This window comes from Monopterus albus, unplaced genomic scaffold (assembly GCF_001952655.1).
Source record: "Monopterus albus unplaced genomic scaffold, M_albus_1.0 scaffold129.1, whole genome shotgun sequence".
Taxonomy (NCBI): domain Eukaryota; kingdom Metazoa; phylum Chordata; class Actinopteri; order Synbranchiformes; family Synbranchidae; genus Monopterus; species Monopterus albus.
This window is the reverse complement of record NW_018128009.1, coordinates 1,929,405-1,930,665: the sequence shown is the minus strand read 5'-3', so window position 1 is coordinate 1,930,665 and position 1,261 is coordinate 1,929,405. Positions and strand designations below refer to the sequence as shown.

At 39.1% G+C, this 1,261-nt stretch overlaps 1 protein-coding gene across 1 annotated transcript in view; it reads left to right on the top strand.

Moving 5' to 3' along the window:
* Window positions 1–1,006: 1,006 nt before the first annotated feature.
* Window positions 1,007–1,261, top strand: part of tax1bp3 (Tax1 (human T-cell leukemia virus type I) binding protein 3) — a 7,472-nt gene continuing 7,217 nt past the window's right edge. The window contains exon 1 of the mRNA XM_020613055.1: window positions 1,007–1,220. Within this exon, the coding sequence (XP_020468711.1) occupies window positions 1,182–1,220 (39 nt within the window). The 5' untranslated portion in view covers window positions 1,007–1,181. The remainder of the gene's footprint in view (window positions 1,221–1,261) is intronic.

Sequence of the window (1,261 nt, the reverse complement as noted above, 5' to 3'; positions counted from 1 at the left end):
TGCAATATAACAAAGAGTAAAAAATTTAAGGGGGTCTGAATACTTTCCGTACCCACTGTGTATATATAACAATTATTTGACTAATCAAAAAAATGATCGTTAAATTATTCGACAGAAAAATAATCGTTAGCAACAGCCCTAAAACTAACGAATCGGTGCATCATCATCATTGGAGCTGTAAGAGTGATCGAGGTCTTATTGTGACCAAAACTGTCAGCTTTGACAGACTCAAATCACCCCTGTTGATATAGCTGCTTTGTTAATAAAAAGTGTAGGCCAAAGATCAAATGAGAATTTTTTAGCTCTGTGTCCAGGTATGATCACTCAGCAATGTTTGAGCTAATAAACAAAAATTATGACATAGGAGTCCATTAGGTGTTCAGAGCTACCAGTATATTAACACATATATTAAATGATTGTAGCATATGGCTGCAATATAACAAAGAGTGAAAAATTTAAGGGGGTCTGAATATTTTCCGTACCCACTGTATGCAAGTTCAGGTCTGAGTTTACATTTGTAGCCTACTAAAGCTAATGTATCTTATTTCCTAAAGAGATAAGTTATCTTCAATATGGAAAGTGGCCAGAACCTGTCATTATTAAAAACGTTATAACTGGAGTATTCAATTAAGACGAAGGTGTAGATGTAATTTTAAGATTTTTTTTTAACAACGTTTTGTGGAAAATCCTTTAGGACTCAAATGATTATTCAAAGCAGAGGATTTGTATGTAGCCTATATTTGAAATGTCTGGGAATATCTTTAAATAAAACTTTTCTCAGAATACTCTATAAACTAGATGCAATGGGTGGGATCCCAGACGAGATCGGTTTGACACTTCCTTATAAGGAAAACAGCCAACTTGTCCCGGGACAGAAGGAGGACCAACAATCCCTTGGAGAGTTTGATTTGTAACGCACGTCTTTACAGAGTCGGTGGGCCGACCGCCAGCTGTCAAACACCGCTCTCCCTAGCTGTCCCCGTACCACAAAACGAGCAGCGCTGATCCGCTGGGAGGCGAGGTGACGTCATGTGGGAAATTCTTGGTTTCCAGCCAGGGACCATCCTGCTGTTATTTATGTAGTGAGACATTTAGGAAGTTGCTCCATCGTCTTTTCTTTGACTTTTAGAACAGTTGTGTTAAGTTTGTACGTTATTTAGCCGAAATATCTTAGTGACAAAATGTCCTTCGTCCCAGGACAGCCGGTGACTGCTGTTGTGGTAAGTTTGGGAGCGGGTCTGCTTCAATTCAGCCGGAGTCG